The sequence below is a fragment of the Melozone crissalis genome, unplaced genomic scaffold, assembly GCF_028551555.1.
Source record: "Melozone crissalis strain CALT ecotype California unplaced genomic scaffold, PUWL_Pcris_2 ptg000035l_1, whole genome shotgun sequence".
In the NCBI taxonomy this organism is placed as follows: Eukaryota; Metazoa; Chordata; class Aves; order Passeriformes; family Passerellidae; genus Melozone; species Melozone crissalis.
In genome coordinates this window covers 10,407,398-10,433,594 of record NW_026535813.1, presented here as the reverse complement: position 1 = coordinate 10,433,594, position 26,197 = coordinate 10,407,398, and the positions used below count along the sequence as shown (strand labels likewise).

Here is a 26,197-nt window from a genome sequence, read left to right as displayed (position 1 = left end):
GCAAATCACTTACTACTCAGAGGCAAAGTTCAAATGTTTCATGTGCTCTCCCCTAGCACTACACTGGGTCATGAAAAAATAAGTACCACCACAATTCCTCCCTTAATTTCCTTACCTTCCTGTTAATACAACATATTTTAATACCGTCTTTCTGCAATACAACTCTGTCCTGAGCATAATGCTGCCAGCCTGCAACTCTATGTACTGACCAAAACAAAAAAGATTCAGCTCAAGCATATTTCCAATTTAAAAGGCTGTTTCTCTATCGCTCAGCTCTTTCCCCACCATACATGTTATTATATAACAATGTGTACGGTACTTTCTGTGGTGTTATGAGACTCCTGCATTATATGGCACAAGGAGGTCAGCTAATGGCACAAGCAGCAGCTTATGGTTTGCAATCTCTTAGTTAAATAGCAAATTCTTTGTAATGTCGAAAGTTTCTTATGCTCACAATACCCAGGATAAGATGAACCATGGCCAAAACACTGATGAATCCTGAAAACTAAGCAAATTGAGGAGCCTGAGGATGTTTGTGATAATGCAAAAGCACGCTTGACAAAAGAGAGGAAATGTTCTCTTTAAGTGAGCCAGTATGCAAAATAGACATCTCCAGCCACCAGCTTGGCTACATTGAAGTTTACACTACACCCTGCAGCAAACTCACTGCCACAAGCTTCAAACACGTAATCCAAAAGTCTGCTGGGATTACAGCATTTGTCCAAACACATACTTTGTGCAGCAGCAGCTGAAAAGCTTTATTACACAGATATATTTAATATTTCTTAGAAGTAATATCAGCTCCTAACAAAGTTATTTATGCTCACTGTACACTACACTCAAATCTTTCACTGAGGCTCTGGCATTTTCCCAGGACTGAATGAACAGTTGTGAACCATTCACAAGCAGCAGCCCCACAAGGGTATTTCCTCCATCTGCAGTGAAATGTCTGTGCTTTTAATCTCCTGTTTCTATGATAAAAAATCATTCTCCAATCACCAGACATAGAATATATTTAACAACTGAGCTACCAAGTCCTATGGACAGTTGATAAGTGAGGACCACAAGAAAATCTACTCTGGCATACTCATAAAAACTCAACAGCAACAAATCAGAAATAACAAAACCTTATTAGTGTTTTGACATGATGTACTGAAGGTAAAGAAATAAAACAAGTTCTTGTGCTGCTTCCTGGTAAAGGAAACACTCCCACTATTTTTCTTAAGTGTTGCCATTGTTTCAAATAAAAATGAAAACTAACAATATTATATACAAAATGTTTGCCTTCAACCACTTTCCAGCAATTAGCATGTATTCTATTTCTTCCCTTCTGATAGTTTCTGTAGTTAAACTTAATTTTATTCAGCTAGAAGAATATAAACACAATTTTAAGAGGAAAATCCAGAGCCATCTACAGTACCTCAATATTTGTCTAGTCCTTCATTGTCCATACAACCTCAAATTTTCACTGCAAGGAGTTTCCTCTATTTAATAGCATACGGACAACATACTATACTTGTGGTAGCAGCTCTCTGGCCACAGAGAGCAATACACAACTTTCCCAGCCATTGTCCTAGGGAAGGCTATGAGAATATCAAAGAAAAGAATGATAAACTATTCTTATCTTAACTTGCTGCACCTGTTGTTGTGAACATGTTGAATGCATTATGGAGATTTGTTTACCAAAGGGTGGTGTCTTAATTGGCCAATGGTGATGGTGTTTAGATTGAAGGACCAATTGGGTCCACCTGTATCGTGACCGTCTGTAGGGGCGATGGGTTTCTTAATTAGTATAGTATAATAAAGGGATAGATCAGCCTTCTGAGAATCATGGAGTCAATGCTAATTATTACCCAGCTGGGGGCCTGCGATAACAGATACTTGCTCAATACTCATTGCTAAAGATAATAACCAGTCCTGTCTAGTAATTAGATCACAGAAATCAAATTGTTCTCAGGTAAAACAACATGAAATTTCACTCACCTACACCTAACTTGTACTTGACTAGGGAATACCACATTTAAGCAAAAATATTCTTCAAAAAAATGCCTGGTCTTTACCTGCAGACAGCAAATACATCAGCTTCCTTAGTTGTTTCAATCATTAGTCATGCTGCTAGAATTGTTTATAATGCATTTAAATTCATGGATCTATTTTTTAGCCACAGGTTCACATTATGCCATTTTCTGCTAGACTAAAACAAGAACCCATTATATGCTAATAAAGTCACCTTTTCAGATTCAGTAAACTAAAAATCCCACTCTCAAACACCAATACTATCAGTAAATATTTTCAGCTATTTTCCACATGTTTTGTTTTGTAAAAGCAATGAATAATTGGATGCAGTATTTTGGAATCAAGTTCTGGAAAGTTCACATTCTGAAATATAAATCAAGAATAATTAAGAGACAGGGAGGAGTGCCTAAAGACAAAAAGACTACAATAGGGTATTTTTGCCACAGCAACACCTCTTTAGGAGATCATGCTGAGCTGTTCCTTTTTCATCATCTGCTACAATGCTGAAAATTTTTCAGTCGCTGCTTTCCAGACATCAGCCCTTTGTTCTGGATGCGTACCTTTATTCCTATAAAACAAATGGCCACTTGGCTATATTAAAGTATTTTTCATTTGAGAACAAGTCAAGTCTAGCAGCGCTTCAGATTTCTGTATGACTGGCTTACTTTTAATGGCCATTCCAAAATCTTTTTTCATTTCTCACAAATTTTATTCAGCAGTGATCTTATTACTTCCAAATCATTGATAAAGACACTAGATGGCATCTGGCCTGGGACTGGATTACTTTATAGCCCTCCTAGAAATGCCCTCCTGCAAAAGATTTATTGGCTAAAATTTTCATGGCAGATTTCAATCCACCTAATGTGTTTCATGATAGCATGTAATTATATTTAGAACAAAAAATGTAGATCAAATCTCTTACAAGGACATACTCTATATTTGCAGTTAATTTGAAATTTACTTAAAGACCAATATTAGGTTTATTTGAAGTGGACCTATTTTCATACAACTACACTGAATGACACAAGGTGCATTCTTATGCTTCCTTTTTTTTTTTAATCAAATGAATCCATTTTACTTTGTTTTTCCCCCAGGGATGTTTTGGGCTAATTTGCCTGCAGCTCACTATTTCATTCACTCTTTCTGAACATCAACACATGAATAACTTTCTCCTAGGTTACAGGGATTTTTCCAGAACACCAAAATGAATAAAAATTAACAACAGGCTACAAATTTCATTTGCTGTTCCTTTAAGATTGATGCACAAATTACTTGAGTTTGATAGTGTCCTGGGGTGACTTTACGATGCTTGTATCCCAGATTGTCTGTTCCGGTTATGCTGGATATTAGGTTCTGCAACTTTAAGACTAGTTCTGAGAGCAAAGGGGTAGAGAAGAAGCATGGAGATTGTTTGCAGAAACTGGACTTGCTCCCCTGCATTTTTTCTCCTTCCCCTAGACTGTGTTGTCTGCAGCACGGAGAGGGAGAGAGCTCTCCTTTGCTTTTAGTTAGTTTTTTTGCTAGCTGAGGCAGAGAAGTTCCCCAGACTGTGGTTTTCCTTTTTCTTGGAACTTTTCAAACCTGCTCTTGACTGAACACCCAGAAGAACATCGGGAGCTCACACCTGTGGCCCACCAAGGCCACATTCCAGCACCAGAGAGACTGATAGACTGGGCGAACTGAGCTACACCTCACAAAAAGGACTTTCTGAATTTTTCATCTCTTCAGAAAAGCGAGAGGTTTTATTGTTTGATATTATTTTTTTAAGCTTGTGATTACTTTGCTTGTTAAATATACAGGCTTTTTTCCACTTTTCTCCAAGGAAATCTTTTCTCAAACCAGTTGTGGGAGGGGCCACTTGAATCTGCTTTCTAGAGGGACCCCTTAAGAGGTTTTCTCCCAAATTTGCCCTAAACCAGGACAGATGGTTAATTACCTAACCGGCATTGCTCAACACCCCTCCTGTATTACAAATGCTGCATTGTACCAGCAAACAGGGGTAAAACCAAGGCCATAAATTTTCAGTATCCTTAGCCCTTCATTTACTTCTAGCATATACTGCAGAAATAGAGGAAAGGTTTAAAGAAGCTGCCAGCTTTTGCTGACAGTAATCAATACATAAAACCTATGAATTTTAGAACTTCTTTTAATTTTCTTGAAAGACATGTCCCTCTCATTAGGTAAGGATGGAGCTTTCATATCTGTTATATGAAACATTCACACATTTCTGGGAATAACACTGACACACCACCCTAGAGGAGGAGGCAAAAGGGATGACTTCCAAGACAATCTCTTCTGAAAATAAACTTGAAATAATGGATGTTCATATAAAGGACAAAAGACTTCTTAAAAGCTAAGTTTTCCTTTCCATGTTTCTTGCTATCTAGGTTGTTTTCTGAACTACTTAAGCTTTAATATAATAGCTGAAAACTTAAAATCATAAATGTGAATTTCATGCATGATGATCACAAATGCCAAATATATTGCAGACATGAAGGCATCTCCTGCCTGTTAAAGAAGGAGAACCCAAATTCTTATAAGTACTTTACACAACACATCATGATGAAACAACAGGAATGAAGCAATTAAGTGCCAAATTCAGCATATTACTAGCTCCTTTTTTAAGATTATGAACATGAAATGGACTAAGTGGAATAATTATGCAGATTTAAAATAAAAAGCATCAAATGAGGAGTCTAAAGTTGATAGTAAACTTCAGCACTTAATTATATAAAAGTCTTGTGATAAAATGGTGTTATAGTTTTGTCATGGGAGGAATTTAAGAAAGTGATGTAAAAGCTTTTTGTGTAACTAACAGTCTATTGAACCAATGAAGAGCTGAACACACCTCTGTGAAAGACACATGTTAAAGATGAAAAAACCCAGGAACTTCCTCTCTCTTTCCCGGAGGGGAAGAAGGTAAAACATCCCGGGCCCACCAGGTCCCATCATGGCTGGGCCCGGGAAGCCCGCTGGGCCCCATCCCGGGCTGGGCCAGGCAGGCTCTACCGCGAGGGGCTGGGCCCCTCTCCAGGGGCTCCGGGGGACTCCAAGCCCCGTTCTGACTGGGCTGGGCCCCAGCAGCTGCCAGGCAGGAAGGGGGAGGAGGCTGCGAAACCCTGGCCGGAGCAGGGCTGGCCGCAGCTGTTAGATCTTACCATCAGATCCCCTCCCCCCAGCGCCTGAGACCAGAGGCAGCCCTACAGCCACGCAGAGTGGCCCTGCGACTAGAATTAAATGCAAAGAAAACAAAAAACCAACCATAAAGCCAATCCTGACATAGCCCCAGCCGCAGCTCCCACCAGAAGTTACTGGCAGGTCAAGTGATCATTTGAAGGGCCCAGGTGACATGCTAACTCTTTCAATACTTCAATCCTCCCTCGAGTGAAAGGAACAAGATGCAAGCATGTAAAAGAACAACATGAAAACATCACAGTCAGTGAAGAAGAAGTTAAGTCCCAGATGGGAGGGATGACGAGATGCCTTAATTTAAAACTGAAATCCTCTTATAAGCTATGGAAAAAAGACTCTTTTCCCTATAACACATGAAACTATGGGGAGATGAAGGGTTCAAATTGACATCAAGCAAAAACCTCCATACTAAAATAAGCAGATATTAAAGTAACTATGATCCCATGAAAAGTTTGAACAGAAAAACAGAGTAGTCCTGTGACCCCAGGAGATCTCTGTTCCCAGGAATGAAGATGATTTTAGAAATAAATAATGAGAACTTTTACCTTTAACCAGCTCATCTTTAAATCAATACTCCATAAGTCAACATAGCCCATAAACAAGCTATGGGAAGGCTTGTGGAAAATGAGAAGGGGTTCACGATAGCAGATTTCCCCCAGGCAGCTACTCTTCGTGACCAAACTGTTTTTCCTCTTCTGGAGAAGTCTCCATAACATTAACAAGAGGAACTTCTCTCCCTAAGTGAACTGAAGAAAAACTATTTTAAAGGTAAACTAACTAGAAAATTCAAGTCTTGTTTCTTTATATTATCAGTGGAAAAGAAAAGGTTATAGAGGGAGGAGAAGTGTTAGGAAAAGTTTGTCTTCTTACAACTTTTTTTTTCTTTTAGTAACTGTTAATAAAATTTTCTTTATACTCTTTTAAAGTTTTAAGCCTGCTTTGCTTTTCTCCTAATCCTATCTCAAAACAAGAAGTGAGTACATTAGTAATTGACCAACACCAAAACAGACCACACTCTTTAGTACATTAGCCCAGGAAATTTTAAATTAGAGAAATCTTAAATTAAAAAACCAAAAACACTACATATGGCTTTAAATCCTTAAATAATAGGGGGAGGTATGTGGTTAACACCCACCAGCACTGAGCAGTGCAGAATTATAATTCAGAAAAAATAATTTAGGATAAAACTTAACATTTTATTACCTATGTATTGTCCACCAAGAAAAAAAAATAATATTTCTTGATTCAATTTTATTCTAAAAAAAAGCTTATATATTTTAAACAGGATTTGCAGCAAAAAACACAATAAGAAATATCACTGCATGCATACAAAGTATTACTTCAAACATTTACTTTTTGAAGACAACACAAAAACTCTGAAAAGGTTAAATAATCAATCGGTCTACCAAACAAGGCACACTTACATCTTCATTCCAATCTTCTGCAGTCCATTCTTCTACTGAGTTCTTCCATGCTCCTATTGGAATTAGCGGAAGGAATAAAAACAGTTACAAGTTAAAAACACAATGTCATATTTCAACCATTCTGCTTTATAAGCAATCCTGTTTTCATTATTCGTGGAACACAAAGCAAGGAGATAGTGGTTGGAAACATGGGAAGCTCTAGAAAACTGTTTTGCAGATTTACAGTTTTGGGAAGTGGGTTTGTTTATTTTCTCATTTAATTTCTGATTTCAGGTATTTCTTAGCCACTATGGTACCAGACATAATTTGCATGAACGCATGTCTCTACCCAGTGATTAATTGCAAACATTGGAAGAACTTCCTCCTATGACAGTGAGAGGTTACTCAATTCTCCCATGAGATCTCTCGGTTTCATGCACAAATTCATAAAGAGCTTGAACAAAACATGACCACACCACCTCCTCTACCATTCATAATCCTACTGGCAACATACTCAAATTCAAGACGTAAACTAGAGCTCTGGAGGCTCCTTTCCAATGTCTTAACTCTCTCCTAGGAGCAAAATAAGCCCAATACTTTCCCCCAAGAGAGCAACTTTCATTTAAAACACATAACTGATATAATGGCATCAGAAAAGTCAATAGCTTCAACTGTAGCTGCAAAATGCTTTGTCCCGTAATTTGTCGCAGAATTTTTTGGCAAACACTGGAGGACAGCACACAGCCCACAGCATCCAGCAACAGGAAAACTACAGGAAACAATCCTACAGATGCAAAAACCTGATCCATCATGGTAGTTGTTTCATTGTAGAAGGCAATCAGGCTGGTCAAGCATGACTTCCCTTAAGTGAATCCATGCTGACTGCTCCTGATCACCTTGTCCTCCCATCTTGGTTTGGAAAGACAGGTGCCTGCTAAGGAAGGCAGGAGCCTCCACTGAAATGTGAAATGTAAACCCCCTCCCCCCCCCCCCCCTCCCCTCCAAATTGCTATAAATTTTAAATTAAGGGGCTCTCAGGCAAAAAAAAAATGGAGCAGGAAATAACAGTTCTTTACTAGGGAAGAAAAAAAAATTATAAAATAAGCAATGCAGTAAACTAAAACAACACTGACAGAGTCAGAACAAAACTTGACACCCCATTGGTCAGGGTGTTGGTAGCAGTACAATTGGAAATGTGGCTGCAGTCCTCCTAGAGTGTCAGGTGTCGTTCCGCTGGAGCAGGGATCCTGTAGAAAAGGGTGGTCTTCCTCTGAAGATCCAGTGGAAGAAGAGGCAGCTCTTCCTCTGAGGAAATCCAGTGGAGAAGCCGTGCTGGTGTTCCAGAATCTCAAGATTTTATCTGGGTAGCAATGCTTGGCTCTTCCCTCTGGGCGGAGCATCGCACAATGGGATGCTATAGTTCTTATCAGTCATGCAGTGACATTCAATAGCCTACTATCAGCAGATGTCTCTCCGGAGGGAGGAGTTGTTGTGGAAGAGATAAGGAAAACTGCCCACTTAACAGAAGACAATTGCCATACAGAGGGCAAATAGAATACAATTTGCTTGAAAAATCCAGAAAATTATCCACCCCTTCTTCTATTTCCATCTGCATCACAATCAAACCTTACACACAGTCCTCACCTAAGAATAGGTTTCCCTGTGGTACACAATGGGTTTCTCTATCTTTCTGCATTACTCACCAAGTGTAACCAGGTCCTTGAACAAAAACAATCCCACAAATGGGTTTGTCTTTGCCTGAGGTGGGATTAATCCAAACAGTCTTTCCTAAAATACCTTTCATGTGTACAACAGGAACTTCAACTCCATCCACTGTGTGCAAGGGTTCAGACTGGGCAGGACCAGCTTGATTGATAGACCCTCGGGTGTTGACCATCCAGGTGGCTTTTGCTAAGTTCATTTCCCAATTGCTAAAGGTTCCCTCGCCAAGTGCCTTCAGGGTAGTCTTAAGTAGTCCGTTGCACCATTCAACTTCCCTGGCAGCTGGTGCATGATAAGGGATATGATATATGCATTCAATACCATGTTCTCTGGCCCAAGTGTTTATAAGGCTGTTCTTGAAATGGGTCCCATTGTCTGAATCAATTCTCTCAGGGGTGCCATGTCTCCAAAGGATTTGCTTTTCCAAGCCTGAGATGGTGGTTCCAGGCAGTAGCATGAGGCAGAGGGTAGGTCTCCAACCATCCTGTGGTGGCTTCCACCATGGTCAACACAAAGCGCCTCCCTTGGCAGGTTTGAGGCAGTGTGATGTAGTCCATCTGCCAGGCCTCCCCATACTTATATTTGGACCAACGCCCACCATATCATAGGGGCTTCACCTGTTTGGCCTGCTTGATCTCAGCAGATGTCTCACAGTCATGGGTAGCCTGAGAAATACTGTCCATGGTTAGATCCACTCCTCGGTCTCGTGCCCACTTATAGGTGGCATCTCTACCCTGATGACCTGAGGCATCATGAGCCCATCGAGGTAGGAACAACTCTCCCTTGTTTTGCCAATCTAAATCTATCTTTGACACCTCTATTTTTGCAGACTGATCTACCTGCTCGTGGTTTTGGTGCTCCTCATTAGCCTGACTCTTGGGGACATGGGCATCTACATGACAGATTTTCACAGGTAGCTTCTCTAACTGAGTGGCAATGTCTTTCCATTCATCAGCAGCCCTGACTGGCTTTCCTCTACTCTGCCAGTTGGCCTTTTTCCACCTTTCCAGCCAGCCCCACAGAGCACTGGCTACCATCCACAAATTAGTATAAAGGTAGAGCTTGGGCCACCTCTCTCTTTCAGCAATGTCCAGGGCCACCGGAACAGCTTTGAGTTCAGCAAGTTGACTTGATCCACCTTCTCCTTCGGTAACTTGTGCAACCTGTTGTGTGGTGCTCCATATGGCTGCTTTCCACTTCCGGTTCATCCCTACAATGTGACAGGAATCGCCAGTGAAAAGATTGTAGTGTGTTTCCTCTGCTGGTAGATGGTTGTATGGTGGAGCTTCTTCAGCACGTGTCGCTTGCTCTTGTTCCTCTTCATCAGTGAGACCAAAGTTTTCACCTTCCAGCCAGTTTGTAATTATCTCCAAAATCCCCGGGCGATTCAGATTTCCAATATGGGCACACTGTTTGATAAGAGCAACCCACTTGCTCCATGTAGCGTCAGTGGCGAGGTGGGTAGTGGGAACCTTTCCTTTAAACATCCACCCCAGCACCAGTAGTCGGGGTGCCAGGAGGAATTGTGTATTTGTGCCAATGACCTCCGAGGCAGCTTGAGCTCCTTCATAGGCAGCCAAGATTTCTTTCTTGGTGAGAGTGTAGTTGGCTTCGGACCCTAGTGGTCGGCCTCGAGTCCCCCCAGGCGCCTTCTGCCAAAGGCTCCAGGACAAGCCATTGTTCCCGGCTGCAGAGTAGAGCACATTCTTCACCTCTGGGCCTGCCCTGACTGGGTCAAAGGCTACGGCATGAGTGATCTCCTGCTTAATCTGGGCAAAAGCTTGTTGCTGCTCAGGGCCCCAGTGGAACTTGTCCTTCTTGCAGGTGACCATGTAAAGATGGCTGATGATCTGACTGTACTCAGAAATATGCATTCTCCAAAAACCAGTGGTGCCTAGGAATGCTTGTTTTTCCTTCTTGCTGGTTGGTGGAGACATCACGGACACATTCAATAGCCTATTATCAGCCGATGTCTCCCTGGAGGGAAGAGTCGTTGTGGAAGAGATAAGGAAAACTGCCCACTTAACAGAAGACAACTGCCATACAACTGCCATACAGGTAGCAAATAGAATACAATTTGCTTGGCAATCCAGGACACCTCCATATGGGTAGAGATGGCCTCCAGAATGAGGGCTCCATCAATTTTCTAAGGATTGAGGTGAGGATGACTGGCTAGTAGTTTCCTGGGTCCTCCTTACTCTTTTTGAAGATCGGGGTGACATTTGCTTTCTTCCAGTCCTCAGGCACCTCTCCTGATCTCCACAACCTTTCAAAGATGATTGTGAGTGGCTTTGCTATGGTGTCTGGCAGCTCCCTCAGCACTCCTGGATGCATCCTGTCAGGGCCCATGGACTTGAGGATGTCAAGTTTGCCTAAGTGTTTTCTGTCTCAATCGTCCTTGACCAAATGTGTAGCAGGCACAGGGACTGCAAGGCCTCCATGGCGGTCAGCAGCCTAAGATAGGAAATGCCTAGACATGATGACTGGACCAAAGAAACCCCTCTTCTGCCCTCAGACCCTTGCTTATCTGTCTGTAGGATTATAGGTCATATTCGCCTCGACCCTTACCATTGGACAATTTCCAAAACTCCTAAACCCTTTATAAAGTCCCTCCTCTGCCCAGCTCAGCAGAAGAGCTGTCACTGAGACCCTTTGCAGAAGATACCAATAAAGACATCTCTGTGGAACCTCATACAGCGCTTCTCCTCTCTCTCCCTGCATCTGCCAAAGGCACTGAGCAAGTAATGCGCTGAGAATCACTAAAGAGCTGATCTCACTTAAGAGCTGAGCTTGCTAAGATTGCCTGCAGCCCTGGAGCCTGCCTGAGGGGCCCGGACAGGTTGTGCTCAACTGGACTTCTCAGTCTGGGACACCCACGGCAGCCGTTTTCGGGAAGACCCTGAAAACCCTGGATCTGCCTTATATTGGCGCACCGAACAGAACAAGAACTCTGGAGCGGCATTTCTTCTTGAAATTGTTATTGCCTTCACTCGTCAAGACCTCATGAAGATAAATTCTCTGTTATAAAAGAAGTTATCTGAAGAAGTGTATGACGACCCTCACGTAGACATCCGGGACAAGATCCCGAGGAGCTGGACAAGGCAGATCACCAACCAGCAGAGTTTTGACCCACATTTGGCTGAAGAAGTGAAAGTTTTAAAACAGCCTTTATTGCGCGCATTTACCTTGGGTCCTCTTTGGGTTTTTTTTCTTTTTTTTCTCTTTTTTCTGCTGGTGAGGAATCGGGAAGTAAGGGATCAAAACCCAGTAAATTAAAACAATCCCAGAATGAGAGAGATTTATATTTACAAATCCTAGAACTCCTATCTACTAACAGCTTTTCTTTCTCTAAAGGCAATCTCTCAAAAACGAACTTGAAAAAATTTATAAAATGGATTATTTCCCAGTTTCCAGATACTAACACACACACTATCACTCTAGATTCCTTTTGGGACACAGTAGGAACAAGAATATATACCCTCCAAACTAATGAATATTTTTCTGTAACTCAGTTTCTACCTTTCTTTCATTCTATAACCAAAGCTGTAGAAAAAACGAATAAAAAAAGCTCAATTTCTATGCAATCTTCTCCTGGGGAGGGCATCCAGACCTTATCTCTTCCACCAGAGACTCTCCCTTCAAATTCTAATCACGCTGATAACAATCTTCCCCTCTCAGCCCTTGAATCCAGTCCTCCACTTTCTCTGGGTTCTAATGCCACCTCTGGGGCTGTTTCACCCTTGACCTCTGTTCCCAGGACGGGAAAACGGAATTCGCGTTGCTCCCATCCACCCCCTCCGTGCCTGTGGGGTCCGTCGGTCCGTCTCTCCCTTGGCTTCCCCCTGGACGCAGCAAGCACAAATTCTGCTCCACCAGTTGCACAACCGACAGCATGCTGCTTGCACCCTCCTGCCGCATTAGCTCCGAATGTATCTGCGCTGGTTTCTATTGCATTGGCCCCCCCACCCCTACCACAAACCCCCCTCTGCCACTGCCCCCCCCACCCTGTCACAACCCCCCCCACCTCTGCTGCCACACCCCCCCCCCACCCAAGCATGTCTCCCTACCCCCGCTACCATCCCTGCCACAGCAGGTCTCCCTGCCTGCCTGCCCGCCACAGCCCCAGCAAACCACGCTGTACACCCCGTTGTACCCACAGCACCCCCTGCCAATCCCACCGCCTCCTCTCCCCTGTTTCTCTGGTGCCCCCATCCCCAGGCTTTGCAACAACCTACCCACCCTCAGGGTCTCCGGAACAGAACCTCCAAGACCCCCCACGGTAGCACCCCACTTCCCCACATGCCTCAGTCTTGTGCAGGCAGCGCCACGAGTGGCGCTGCCATTTCAGCTTCACTTCTGCCTCCCACTAGCCAAGCTCTGCCATGTGCCTCCTCACATTCTCTCCAGTCCCATACAACCCTGCAAAATCTCGCTCCAACATGCCATAAAAAGCATACGGCACTGCCTTCTCACTCTCACTCCTCCTCTGAGGACAGCAGTGACAGCGAGTCTGATTGTGATTCAGAGGACATTGATCCATGGACTCTAATCAAAATGGAAGCAACTCAAGCAGGGGATTGGGAGCTGGCTCAGAGAATTTCTGCCTTCCCAGTAACTTTAAAAGGGAAAAAGAGGTGGGATCACTACTAGAACAACATGGAAACCTAACACAAATAAAGAACTTATACAACTGCAAAATATAGCCAAAGAACACAGTAGAAGTTCAATATTTTTAGAAATTTCCTAGAAGCTATCTCTACAGCACATGTTTTAGTACCCCACGATATTAAGAATATTGCCCACTGCCTTCTTTCCCTGGCAGAATATATGTTATGGGAAAGGCATTGGAAAAGACAGTTAAAAATATTATCAGATACCTATGCTAAAGATGCTGATAAGCCAGATTTTACAGTCGAACAGCTGGCTGGGGAAGAGGATTTACAGAAACCCTCTCACCAAGCTAACATCTTACCTAAGGCAGCACTACAAGACATGGCTATTGCAGCAAAAATCTCCTTACTTCTTACCCCAGTTAACTCTATTCCTACCCAACACTTCTCTGATATTCAACAAGGAGTAGATGAAAGCTTTATCAAGTTTGTGGACAGAATTAAGGATGCTCTGGAAAAACAGAGAGCACAGAGGCAAGAAAAGAACTGTTGTGCAAGCTTGCCATGAGTAATTCAAATGAACAATGCAAAACAATTCCGAGGGCTCGACCCTTGGATTCAGAACCTACCATAGAGCAAATGCTGGAAAGCTGTACACGTCATTTGTCCACTGAAAATACAGTAGCCCAAGCAGTTGCTAAGGGTATTGCAGAAGGAGTTTCTGGTGCATTTGCAGTAGTGGCTTCCAAAGACCAGGCCCACTACTTTCATTGTGGAGAATTTGGACATTTTATAAAAGACTGTCCAGACAGGTCACCTAACCGAAAGCCCCATAACACCTATCAAAAACCCCAGAATCAGCAGCGCTACCAGCAGTGTCCGGGAAACTTCCAGCGGTGCACAGTCAGGCTCCACGCAAAGACAACAAATCAAAAGCCATCCAGACCCAGTCATGCATAATCCCAGGAGATTCCAGATCACATGAAGAGGATCCAACACACGGAGCGATACTGATGGGAAGCTGGCGCCAGCTGGTAACTGCTTTGTCCACTGACTTTAATAATGAAAATGTTTATTGTGTTCCCACAGGCAAGCATGGGCCAAAAGGTGGTCCTTTTGACATCTTAATTATAGGTGACACTCTCCATGGCCCAGAGAAAATCTTTGTTGTTCCAGAAGTACAAACAGTGCGCCCGCGACAAGAAATCTCTGTCCAGCTGTGCTGCACAGACTTACCATTTTTCCTTTCATGGGGAACCCTGATCTCACAAGCCTTTCTACTCCCAAAGAATCACAGGGAACAGCTTCTTCTCAACCCTACAGCAATGTAGGCACAAGTTATGGGTCCAAGCAAGCCTACCATTGAGTGTGGCCTTTCCTGAAGAGGAGAGAAGATGGACCGACCAGGGATGCTGGACACTGGTGCTGATGTGACCATCATCGCTCGCTCAGAATGGCCAGCACACTGGGAACTACAGCCGGTAGCAGGCATGATTTCAGGGATTGGTGGAGCCATAGTGTCTATGCGAAGCAAGAACAACATCCTCGTTGAAGGGCTTGAAGGCAAGCTGGCAACGATCTGCCCATTTGTGGTAAGGGCCCCCATCATCCTTTGGGGCAGGGATGTTCTATCCCCATGTGGAGCTTCCCTACGTATTCCCTGTCGGGATTTCAAATTGGGGCCACTGAAGAGCACGCACTGCCAGATACCCTTCGGATCACCTGGAAATGCCATGACCCAATCTGGATAGAACAGTGGCCCCTCTCTAAAGTCAAACTGCGCACACTACAAGCCCTTGTGGAAGAACAGCTTGACAAAGGCCACATTGTCAAGACCGCCAGCCCTTGGAATTCTCCAGTCTTCGTACTGCAAAAACCTGGAACAGACAGGTGGAGGCTCCTCCACGACCTTCACAAAATCAATAAGGTCATTGAGGACATGGGTCCCCTCCAGCCTGGCCTGCCCTCACCACCGATACTGCTTAGAGACTGGACACTTGCTATCATAGATATTAAAGACAGTTTCTTCAGCATTCCGCTGCATCCCCAGGACGCTCCACGGTTTGCTTTCTCCATTCCCTCTCTTCACAGAGAGGCTCCACTCAAAAGATATCATTGGTGTTTTCTTCCCTAAGGAATGAAAAACAGTCCCACTAAATGTCAGTGGTATGTTGCTCACATTCTGTCTCCCGTTTGGAACCTATTTCCAGATGCAATCATCCACCACTATATGGATGATATCCTGGTCTGTGCATCAGAAAAAGCTTACTTAGACAAAGCAGTTAAAAAGACCATCGAAACCAAAGAAAAGGCAAGATTCGAGATCCATGAGGACAAAATACAGTACACCAAGCCATGGACTTACCTTGGAGTCCAGATCCAGGAAAGGACCATCGTACCCCAGCAGCTCGCCATCCGAGACAACCCAAAAACCCTGAGAGACTTACACAGTCTGTGCAGATCCATCAACTGGGTACGTCCCCTGCTAGGAACTACAACAGAGGACCTTGCTCCCCTGTTTAACCTTCTCGTGGCAACAAAGACCTGGACTCTCCATGCACTCTCACAACAGAAGTCCAAGATGCCATCGCCAAGGTCCAAGAATCCCTGTCTTCACGCAAAGCTCATCGCTTTGAGCTCAGCCTGCATAGCTCAGCCTGCCTTTCTAGTTCATCATTCTGGGAAAAGCACCTTGGTTCTATGGACTGATTTTCCAATGGGATACTCAACTTCGAGACCCTTTACTAATACTGGAATGGATCTTTACAAACAACCAACCTACAAAGACAATTACCACCTTCCAAGCAATCATGGCACATCTCATAAAAAAGGCCAGAACTCGCCTCTGCTCCCTTGCAGGGTGTGAGTTCACATGCATATACTTGCCACTGAGCACTGGGGTCCTGGAGCATTTGCTCCAGACCAATGAAAATCTCCAGTTTGCCGTACATAGCTATACAGGCCAAATTTCTATCCATATCCCAAAACATAAACTTCTAAATTGTGAAGTAACCTTTTATCTGACCCCAAAATTAGTCCAAAGTAAAACACCTCTCAAAGCTCTAACCATTTTTACAGATGGCTCAGGGTCATCCCACAAGTCGGTAATGACATGGAAAGACCCTAAGACCCAAAAATGGGAATCTGACATCCAAATAGTGGAGGGATCTCCACAGACCGCAGAGTTAGCAGCTGTTGTCAGAGCCTTTGAAAAATTCAAAGACAAACCCTTTAATCTGGTCACAGATTCAGCTTATGTTGCTGGTATAGCTATGAGAGCAGAATATGCTCTTCTCAAAGAGGTATTCAATCCAAAGTTACACCAATTGATTTCTACATTAACACGCCAAATCTCCCACAGAAAGCAACCTTACCATATCATGCATGTGAGGTCACACACTGACCTCCCAGGTATCATCACAGAAGGGAACAGGAAAGCAGATGCATTAGCCATAGCAATAGAAACTGCTAACGTCCCTAACATCTTTGCCCAGGCAAAGTTGTTGCACACATTTTTTCATCAAAATGTGCCTGCTCTTATCAGAATGTTCAAGCTCTCAAAAGATCAAGCAAAAGCTATTGTTGCCACACGTCCGAACTGTCAAAACTACCAGATACCATCTATGGTGATGGGCATCAATCCCCGAGGTCTGAACAGCTGCCAGCTGTGGCAGACAGATGTAACTCACTTCCCACTTTTGGGAGGTCAAAATATGTACACGTATCAGTTGTTATGTTTTCTAGAGCAGTATTTGCATCAGCTCATCCAGGAGAAACTACACAGCACACCATTAAACATTTCCTCCTTGCCTTCACCACCCTGGGAGTACCAAAGGAGATCAAAACAGATAATGGACCTGCCTATATCTCTCGTAAGTTAAAAGAGTTCTTCAGTGAGTGGGGAATAGAATACAAGAAAGGCATACCTGCAAATCCCACAGGACAATCCATCATAGAAAGGACACATCGAACCCCCAAAAGAGTCCTCAGTCAGGAGTGCAGAGAAACAAAAGTTATATCTCCAGTTGAAAGACTTTGCAAGGCTCTCTACGTCATCAATTTCCTAAATTGTACAACATCAGAGCCTGACCCCCCCAATACTTCGCCACTTTGCAAATACCACCCAAGCAAGGCTCACTGAGAAACCACCAGTGCTAGTGAAGGACCCAGAAACACACCAAATTTCTGGGCCTTTCCAATTGATTACTTGGGGAAGAGGGTATGAGTGTGTTCTACTACCATCTGGCCCAAGATGGTATCCAGGAAAAAACATAAAACCATACCTAGGCTGCAAACACTACTCCCACAAACAATGACAAGAATTCCCCTGAGTCAAACACAAAACCTCCTCAAAACCAGACGAGTTCTGCTTGGAGATGAAGACATTGCTGAATGTCCACATACAGAAGAAAAGACCATCCCATCACGCGACAGCAGACGAAACAGAAAGCTGAACAACATTCTGCTGCATCAAGCCATAAGCCAGACACAGCCTGAACACAAAAGTGTTCTCTGAGTTATGTGTTATTACCCCATTTTACCAAAAAAAAACTAAAAAAAATGTGGGGGGGAAGGATTGGAGGAAAGGAACAAGGGACAAAACTCTAACCCTTCCTTCCTACCATAAAGATAACAAATTTTGCTTATATTCGCTATCAGAAGCTCCATCCCTGTCCAAAGATGAAAAATATCTCTGTTGGTGCTGTCCTCACTGCTGCTGAACTCCACAATCTCACAGTCACTGCAGCCAAGGCTGCCTCCAACCTTCACATCTCCAACAAGGCCTTCCCTGTTTGTCATTGCAATTCAACCTAGATAGTCATCTGTGACTCTTTCCTGTTTCCCTTAGTAACAAGTCTAGTTTTAAAAAGTTATAAAGCCAATAAAAAGTATACTACATATTTTTGGTAACTCTTCAGCTATTTCTCTCCAATTCCTCACTTCCTGTAACACTATTTGATTTTTTTTTTAATAATCAGCCATAGATATTAGCCCAAAAATAATTTTATTTTGGTCTATCCCAGACTTATGTAATAATCCTTTCCTTCTGGATTACATTTACATTCTAGAATAACCTGTAAGTTTTCTAAAATTGCAGCAGTCCTAAAAAAACCAACTTCCTTGTAAGTTTTAAGCTACACAATTCCCTTCTTCTCCCACTGTAATTTTTTTCTTTCATGTTGTTCTTCATTTTCAAAGTTATTTAAGGCTGCTCATAACCAAGATAATAACGAAAAATGTTTTTCTGTTAAATTTATGAAACTATTAAAGTAGAAGTATCATTAAATTATCAGAATATAATTTTTTATAACTTACTTTGAGAAGTGACCACCTCCAACATAATTTATTTATAAGAACTGTTGTGATTTGAGGTTCAGGATCTCCCACGGATTTGTACCTTACAAAAAAGGCTAAGAGACTGAACACTCAGCATGCCTGTAAGAAAATATCAGTCATGCTATTCAAGTTTATTCCCTTTTGAATAAGGACTGGTGGTTTTGCTTTGTCCTACCTGTCCCTTCTCTTTACCTTTCAGTTGTACATTACTTCCATAAAAATTAGGATGTAGAAAACCAAATGCCAAATTATTCAAAATACAATCACACTTAAACATTATGAAGCATTAAAGATTTGCCCTTTACTCTCTCTCTTTTTTTTTTTATTTCAGCCAACAACACTAAATTTTACCTCCACAGAACCACCTAGCTTTTCTATAGGATTATACAATGGCCCACCTAGAAACACCTTTTATTCAGGCTACTGCAATTCCTCTGGCACCTGCAACAATTCAGGACAAGAGGTGCTAGAGTGCTTTCATAGAAGGTATGGGGGCAAGTACATTTTGGAAACAAATTGTGTAATTATTTTCAGTTGAAAATGTTAATGTTGATAATTTCCCAGCACTGGCTTAAAGAGGAAATAGCTAGTAAATACTCAAAACTTCGCAGAGTTTATATTTGCATGATGTCTTTAGAAAACATTTTAATATGCAAAATTGGTTTTGTTCCCCCAGGTAGTCATCCAGTAACCTCCTTTTCAATGTAACTGCAGATGTAAGATACTAATTCTCCATATAGCCAGTATGTGCTAATTTTTTTTTTTTTTAAGATTAAAGAAGAAATAAGACTGAATAATAAGGAATAAAGAGAGGGATTTACATTCTGCCCTTTCTCTCTCTGTATATACTTATCTGAAATCCTTTGCAAGCCCACTGCAGGCTATATGGGTTTCCACACATAAACATCATCCTCATTCACATCTTTAGTAACTCCACATTGGTAACATAATTATTACCGAGTCTATTGTTTTGTAAATAACATAACAGCACTGTAAGTTAAGGGAAAAAAAATGAAAACTAATACTTGTGATTAATAAGCAAAATCAAAACCTCAGGTTTTTACAACCTACTTCCAGTCCCAGATCATGTCTGCCACTCCTTCCCCCTACCTCTATTTCCATCTTCCTTCCCAGCACTTTCTTCTATTTTAAAACTATTACCTCAACTGCAGCATCCTCTAATGACCCCCAAGATGCTTTCCATCACAAGGTTGAAATTGTTTCCCACTTGGACAAAACTAAATAATTCAATTTTAAAGCCTACTCTTTTTCGAGAAGTCTTTTTAGCTCAGGGACTTATTTCTGACATTCCTACAGCTTGTCTAAAGAAGAAACACAAACAAAACATTCTCCCTATAGTCATATATAGAGAGATGTAGAAGCATGGAAGATAAGGGGCTAATGTGTGTGCTTCAAACACCACTAGCTGGATGTCTGTGGAACCAACCAAGGGTTGTTGGTAATAACACGCTGAGAGAAGGAACAGGATGTGGCTGGAAAAGGGGCCATAGGGAGGTAGGGCAACAATTTTCTGGGACAAATGTCCTTGTTCTAGGTCCTGGAGATAAGCACAACACAGTCCAGCACAAGCACAGGAATGAGATTGAGAAGAGGCCATGAACGGGCTGGGGAATGGGGGATTCAACACCACCAAAGACCCCCAGAAGCCGCCTGATCCATTTCCAGAAAGGCCTAGACGAGACTGTGCATGAGAACTGATTTGCATAGAAACAAGAAACTTATCTCCAGGATGGGGAAATCTTATCTATAAAAAGGCACCCCCACAAGGCCCAGGGTGACTGGTGATTTCTTTCTTTCTCCCCCCTCTAATTCATCTCTCTCTCTCTTCCCTTTTACCCTACTCCTTTATCCAAAACCCACTGCTGTGTGCTTATATAGGAGATCAGGGATTAACACACCAATTTCAAGCCAAATGTGTAATTGACAAATAAATCTCTCTAAGCTTTTGCAGATCACCTGATTTTTTTAATTCCTTTCAACCACAAACATTTACAAATCTTGGGTGCTCCCTTTCCCTTAAGGGTGGGATGTCACAAGAGACATTTTTGTTTTGTCAGTTATGGTACCTTTTCCCTTTGCCTGAAAGTAAATTAAGATGAGCAGTAATAAGGTACTTAGCACCCCAAAAGAACATTCATGCTTAACTAGTTTGCTTTCAATTTCCACCAACCAAATGATTTTGCAGGAACTCCTCGCACTGACACTCACTCATTCATACCCCTAGGAATCACTATTCTGACAAGGACAGGGAAAATTCCCAAATGCCTTCTCACACTTTCTCCGTACCACGTTCCCCCACCAAGATACTCTTATTCCTAGGCATAATTCTTCCATTACTGGAAACTGAGGAGATGCCTACAAGAAGGAACAGTTTGCCATAGGGAACGCACATGAAGGCTACCTTGAGTTAACAGAGAGGGTCATAAACATTTGAGTTCACTTAGGAAGTGAAACACAAGTCAGTCATGTATAAGCCTTACAGTTGCATTCATTAATAACTAATCAGTGAATCTTCTACCTCTGGTCCAGTCTCCTCATGCCTTTCTTCTCTGTCTTCTTTCTTTAGCTAACCTTATTGCTTCTTCAATACTTGTGACAAGATACTTTGTCGTCTGCTACCATATAGCAAACAACATTATCAGTATTCCTAGGTGGAATTTACAAGTCATTAGGCATTCTTCTAACTTATCTGTTAAACTTATTTGAAAAATTAACATCAGTGAAAGTAAAAGATGTGTTTCTGTTTGCACTATAGCACCAAGCAATTTCAGAAGTAATTCCTAGAAAAGATGCCATAATTTGGCCAGTGCTCCCTTTCAGCAGCTATTAATATACTCAAGGCCACTCTCCCACACTGGACTAGAAGGGACACAGAGTGACGAAACAGCTGCATCATAGGCCCTCCTAAATTCGGAGCCTATTATTGTCTTCTCAGGTTAAGTGGAAACTGCCTTATATGAAGTTTAGAAAGCTGCATCTCAAAAGACTCACAGCTCACAGCAGAGCCAAACAGAGCACGCTCTGGCCTCCAGTCTTCTCCTTCCACACTTGACACAGGTTGATGAAAAATCATCTGAGCAAGCTTCAGCAGTAAAGAGATCAGAAGTTATCCTTTGCTGGGGTTAAAAAAATTCTCATACTACTCGATGGTTCCCAAGTGTGGACAATAACATACATAAATTTCTCCATCCTGATGCAGGTTTTCCTGTGTCTTTATCTCCTGTAACAGAATACAGGAGGCAGAAAGGTATCCTGTTTTACCAATCACAGACAAGCAGGTTGTGGATGTTCTCAGAGAGAAACAGATAGTTTTCCAGGCATCATCCTAGGGAAATTGTGAGAAGCTCAGAGAAAATAATTAAAACAATTCTTATCTTGGTCTCTGCAGCTGGTGTTTGTGAACATGTGGATCGTGTTCTACATGATGTTAATGGAAAGATGGTGTTGTTCCTAATTAACCAATGGGGTGACAGGTGTTATTAAGAACCAATCAGGTTCTGGGTGAACAATGTTGCATATAAAAATGTGAAGTTTTGTAATAAAGTGAGCTTTTATGCCTTCTGAAAATGCATGGAGTTGTGTCACCTTCATTCCCGTTCCTGACTCAATGGTGACAGCAGGTCACATTCTTAATTTCTGAATTGCCACGAGATCACTGTTAATCAGTTCCTTTCCAAACTAGGCCTGTCTCTTGTTTTTAGCCAGGAGTGTGTACTTCACATTTGAAACTTCATACAGAAACACACAGCTGCTTCTATCTTCAGACAGGCCGATTACTCTTTTGGCTTTCATTCAATTGCCTACTCATGCTTTAATTAATAATGCTCTTCAAAGGTAGCAGATCTTAGAATTCTCCTCCATCCTAGAGACTCACATTCTTATATTATACAGGGGGGGGTGCCAAAGCCATCTCAGTGTCACTGAGTGAATTCATATTTGTAAATGTTTTTTCTTTTTCTACTTAAATATTCATACTCTACTGTTCAGTGCCCATGGACCAATCACTTTTAGTAGGACTTATGTGAGATATGAGTTGTTTAGCTTAATAAGTAAGTTTTAAATAAGAACGAGTCATTTAAGAGTTATAATATTGTGTGATTTAGTATGCCGTTTGCTTAGCTTTACTTGCTTACCATGAGTAGCTGTATTTGCTGAAGCCTTAGGCTGCAAGCTGTATTTTCACCATAGATATGCTTTTGGCTAGAACAGAGTTCACTTTCTCAGTAATTTTCCTAGTAGCTGGTGCAGTACTGTGTTTTGAAGGCATAGAAGCCCAGAGATTTCTTTGTTCTGGGTACCTACTCAGAGACAACCAGCTCCAGCTGACCTGCTGCTATACCACTCTATTAAACTACTTATTTTTATTAAATCCAGCACCTGAGACTGCTGTGGAAAACCTAGGGTTGAGCCTGAAAAAGAAGGAAGTGCACCCAAGAGTAGGTGTGTATTCCATTAGTAGACTTAGTGGAAATAGAGAGGAGTGTGTGGCCTGATCAGTGTAAACTGCACAAGGAGACAAGGCTGGTGCTTGGCCTGATCAGAGTAAAGTGCACAAGGATAAATTAGTGATGGGAAATATACCCAACACAGAAAAGGGGGTGCACTTGACCAAGGTACTACAAAACTGGAAAAGAATTTTGGTACAGCAAATTATCAAAAAGAAATACACACATATTTTATATCGAGAAGACTGGCCATTTATAACTAGAGATGGAACCCTGGCAGAACAGTGGCCACTGCAAGGGACCTTTGATCAGCACAGACTTACCTTTCTGCAACACAGACTAAAGGATAGGTTCCCAGGACAAATGGATTACTGGTACATTTGGGATGGTTGGGTGTGAGAGAAAAAAACACCCAAGTCAGGTGCGAGATGAAAGAAGCATCACCAAAGGTAATGCTTGCAGTAGCTGAGCTTACTGGCCTAGACAAGCCTCAGATAATTGCTCTGCTGGCTGCCAGATTCTATCCTATACTTTCTAGTGTCTTGCCTAATCCTGCTGCCATGCAACAGAGGGCTGTGGTTGGAGCACCACCTGTATTGCAAATATTTACTAAACCACCTTGGAATCCTGGTGACTTGGCTTTATGTGGGAAGTAAAATGCCAAGACTAAGGAATGATGCTGAGAAATGTACTCAACTATTTTCCAATATATGCACTGGATACAATCCAAGCTAGGGAGATACTGAGGTGTTGCTGAGAAAATTATTCCAACCTGATAAAAGATAACATAAATAATAAGAATGCTGAATTGGCTCAACAGGCAAGAGGTGACAGAAACCCCTGGGCAGCAAATAATCCAAACTGGGACTATAACAGCTACTCATTTTTTCATCTACCAATTCCCTAGGGATGCTCTCAGTTCATTCTCCACCCACCGTGTATTTCTGCTTGGGATTTCCCTGACCCAAGTGCAGGACCTCGCACTTGGACTTGTTGAACTACATGAAGTTTGCACAGGCCCACCTGTCAAGGTCACTCTGGATGGCATCCCTTCCTTCCAGCATGTCGACCGCACCACACAGCTTGATCCCTTCAGGAAACTTGCTGAGGGTGCACTCAATCCCCCCGTCCATATCACTGACAAAGATGTTAAACAGCACTGGTCCCAACACCAATCCCTGAGGAACACCACTCATCACTAGTCTCCACTTGGACATGGAGCCCTTAACTGCAACTCTTTGCAACCATCCAGCCAACTCCTTATGCACCGCATGGTGCACCCACCAAATTCATCTCTCCAGTTTAGAGACAATGATGTTGTGTGGGACAGTGTCAAATGCTTTGCACAAGTCCAGGTAGATGATGTCAGTCACGCTTCTCTCATCCACCACATCTGTAAACCCTGTCATAGAAGGCCACTAAATTTGTCAGGCACGATTCACCCTTAGTGAAGCTATGTTGGCTGTCACCAATCACCTCCTTATTTTCCTTATGCCTTACCATAGTTTCTGGGAGGATCTGGTCCATGATCTTGCCAGGCACTGAGGTGAGACTGACAGGCCTGTAGGTTCCTGGCTCTTCTTTATTTCCCTTTTTAAAAATGGGGGTTATATTTCCCCTTTTCCAGTGCACATGAACCTGTGCACCTCCAGGTTCCTTAAATGGTCTCAAACTTGATCTTCTCCTCTAGCAGGCAGTTCCTCATTTTCCCACTCCCTGCCTTTGCCTTCTGCAACTAGGGTGATGTGGCTGGAACACCTGCTGGTGAAGACTGAGGCAAAAAACTTTGTTGAGTACCTCAGCCTTCTCCATGACCTGGATAATCAGGTCTCCCCTGTCCTTTGGGAGAGGGTCCATATTTTTCCTAGTCTTCCTTTTATCACCAAATTACCCACAGAAGCTTTTCTTGTTGCCCTTGGCATCCCTGGACAGGTTTAGTTCTGTTGGAGCTTTAGCTTTCCTAACCTGATTCCTGGCTGCTCAGAAAATCTATATTCCTCCCAGGCTATATGTCCCTGCTTCCACCCATGTAGGTTTCCCTTTTGTGTTTAAGCTTGTCCAGCAGCTCCTTGTTAATCCATGCAGCCCTCCTAACATTTTTGCTTGATTCCCTCTTCATTAGGATGCATTGCTCGTGAGCTTAGAGGAGGTGATCCTTGAACAGCAACCAGTTCTCTTGGACTTCCTTTACAGGGCTTTATCCCATGAGACTCTACCAAGCAGATCTCCAAAGAGACCAAAGTCTGCTCTCCTGAAGTCCAGGGCAGTGAGCTTGTTGTGCATCCTCCTTGCTGCTGCTCTAAAGTTCTCGAACTCCACCATTTCATGGTCACTACAGCCCAGGCTGCCCTTGACCTTAACATTCCCCACCAGCCCCTTCTTGTTGGTGAGAACAAGGTCCAACACAGCAGCACCTCTCCTTGTTGGCTCCTCTATCACTTGGAGAAGGAAGTTGTCATCAACACATTCCTGTTAACTCTTGGATTGCTTGTACCCTGCTGTGGTGTTGTCCTTCCAGCAGATACTGGGGTGGTAGAAGTCACTCCTCATGAGACCAGGGCTTGGGAACTTGAAGCCACTTCTACCTGTCTGTAGAGGGCCTTATCAGTTTGGTCTTCCTGGTTGGGTGGTCTGTAGCAGACCTCCACTATAATGCCACCTGTCCCTCCTCTCCCTTTAATCCTGACCCATAAACTCTTGTTTGGCTCTTCATCCATTCCCAGGTAGAGACCCATTCTTTCCATCTGGTCATTGACATTTTAATTTTGTCACAAGTTCCAAAGTACTAGAACTAGAATGTTATATATATGCAAAAGGGGTTTGAGGAAAAAAGGAAGTATGTTCAATTGTGTCAGTCCTCACCACCTGAAATACAAGTACCTAATATACAACCTGGAGATGGAAGTGTTAATTAAGGTGTTTTCACAAAAATCCAAATTAGAACCCAAATGGGAGAGGCCATATACTGTCTTAATGTGTTCTAATTTTACTTTTAAAGTTTTATGAAAAGAAAATTGGATACACCATTCTCATGTCAAATGAGCAATGAATAACCAACCAGCTAACAAATATCTGCATTGGAAAGAATCTATATACCAAAGACATGAAGTGGAGCATCTCACTACTCTTGGTGTTGTTAATCCAGAGGACCACAACTGCATGGCTAAGTATAAAGTCAATGGATGACCCACTGTGGTATAAAGTTAACAAGACTAAAGGGGAGGTATGTGACATAGACTTTTACAGGATGGGTGACCAAACCTTGGAAAACCCAATGAAAGAGCTCTCTTTTTGCAAATTGTATACAGCTCAAAATCTAACTTTGATAGAGATAATCAGCAAGAAGAAAGTTCATTGTTCCGATGATACTAACTGTTGTTTAACAGTCAATTCCAGTTGTTGTGTATGGTTGGACATGGAATTTCAAGTAAATAGAATATATGTTAATGTC

General features: G+C 42.5%; 1 protein-coding gene across 3 annotated transcripts in view; it reads right to left on the bottom strand.

Annotated features, from left to right (window-relative positions):
- LOC128941430 (ubiquitin-associated protein 2-like) overlaps window positions 1-26,197 on the bottom strand; it is a 189,180-nt gene that overhangs the window by 118,074 nt on the left and 44,909 nt on the right. For 2 of the 3 annotated variants that reach the window (XM_054283190.1, XM_054283192.1), the window contains exon 8: window positions 6,633-6,685. In XM_054283190.1, coding sequence (XP_054139165.1) covers window positions 6,633-6,685 — 53 coding nt within the window. Of the gene's footprint in view, window positions 1-6,632; window positions 6,686-12,071; window positions 12,079-21,535; window positions 21,554-21,926; window positions 21,938-26,197 lie in introns of all 3 variants that reach the window. The other variant, XM_054283193.1, reaches the window with a different exon arrangement.